Source organism: Limulus polyphemus, unplaced genomic scaffold, assembly GCF_000517525.1.
Source record: "Limulus polyphemus unplaced genomic scaffold, Limulus_polyphemus-2.1.2 Scaffold511, whole genome shotgun sequence".
NCBI classification, from domain to species: domain Eukaryota; kingdom Metazoa; phylum Arthropoda; class Merostomata; order Xiphosura; family Limulidae; genus Limulus; species Limulus polyphemus.
The window spans coordinates 121,472-123,037 of NW_013666121.1; the positions used below are offsets into that span (position 1 = coordinate 121,472).

Here is a 1,566-nt window from a genome sequence, read left to right on the forward strand (position 1 = left end):
GCATGCCAACAGGCTTTGGCGTTATCATGGTCAGGACATTTCAGTTGGAACGAAGGGCACAAAGGAACAAATGATGCTGCTGAAGATGTTTCATCTGAAAAAGCCACTGTCGAAGAAGAAACTCTACCCGGTTTTGAGAAGAGAAACAGTGAAGCCCTTCATGAAGTTACTACCACTGATGTGACTATTACCGATGATAAGACAATTCCTGATGGAGCAGATGAACCTCACGTGAAGCAGAAGCCAGTGTGGAAAAAGATACGTCACCTAAAAATTAAAAGACATTGTTGAATTTTAATGTTTGTTTAGTGTTTGTAAATTATGTACGTTTAATTAAGTTATTGCTAATTATCTATTGGTTTAATTTAAGTGGCTATTGTTCGGGACGAACAATACTAAGGAAGGGGCAGTGTTACGACAGCGGAAGTCACGTGACGCTGGTAACACGTGATGAGTATCTAGAAGATTCTCGAAGAGACGATATGTACGCTTTTATAATATATAAGACTGCCAAGAAGTTACGGCAACAATTGAATTGCAGACAGAGATAGAGACGGACAATTGAGTCAAGCGCGGTAGTAGGTAAAGTGCGTGAATAGTTCGTTGTGAATTATAGCGTTTGTTTATATTAAAGTGACTGTGGAAATTAAGTGTATTGCAAAGTTGTATTGACAAAGGATAAGCTAGTTTTATTTAAGAAAGGACTTGTATTGCTGAAGTTTTCGGAAAGAATTTCTACGGAAAATTAACAAACGAACACAGAGACGTAACAATATACATAATTGGGTCAAGCGAACAGTAGTCACTGTAAGTGAAGTGTGTGAACCATTGTGATTTATAGCGTGTGTTATAAAGGTTGTTAAGTTTGAAGTGATGGGGAAATTCTGTGTATTACAATGTTGTATCGAGAAAGAATAAACGAGTTTTAATTAAGAAAGGACTTGTATCGCTGAAGTTTCTCGGAGAGAATTTATACCGGAAATTAACAAACGAGCATATACGTAACAGTATGAATGGTGATATATGTATTTAATTTAGTCATATCTCCAGTTTTGTAGCTTATCTTAAAACAAAAAATAATAATGATAGTTTGATTATAAAAAATAAGTAGATAACACTAGATAAGTATAGTTATGAATCAGGGACACAAGTTTTTTTGTTAATTCGAATTATTTTTTGTTTTAGATTTCGGCAGTTAATCTCTTGCAAAATACTATTTCCGTGGTGGTAATTGCCGAGATAGTTACTAACTATGACAACGACTGTCACCCATTTACCGTAAGTACTTAAAAATGTAATTTGCACCCAGTACGAATTAGAGATTAACAGATGATTCAAAATATTAGAGGGGGGCAAGAGGTATTTCTAACGGTTGCAGAAATTCAACATTAAAATTCACGAAAGTCCTGAACTGCAAAGTGAAAAAAAAACAAAAACGGAAGGTCTCATCTCGTACAAGACCTTCTATTTTTTTTTTTTTCACTTTACGGTGTACGAGATGACATCTTCACTTGTTTTTTCACTTTGCGGTGCAGGCTTCCATATAAATTTAATCGTTTAGCGTAT

General features: G+C 35.2%; 1 protein-coding gene across 2 annotated transcripts in view; it reads left to right on the forward strand.

The window, feature by feature from the left end:
* Nucleotides 1-1,190: 1,190 nt before the first annotated feature.
* The window catches only part of LOC106458766 (adenosine deaminase-like), a 38,901-nt gene continuing 38,525 nt past the window's right edge, over nt 1,191-1,566 (forward strand). Inside the window, exon 1 of one of the 2 annotated variants that reach the window (XM_022385084.1) lies at nt 1,191-1,278. In XM_022385084.1, coding sequence (XP_022240792.1) covers nt 1,253-1,278 — 26 coding nt within the window. In that variant the 5' untranslated portion in view covers nt 1,191-1,252. The remainder of the gene's footprint in view (nt 1,279-1,566) is intronic. The other variant, XM_022385085.1, reaches the window with a different exon arrangement.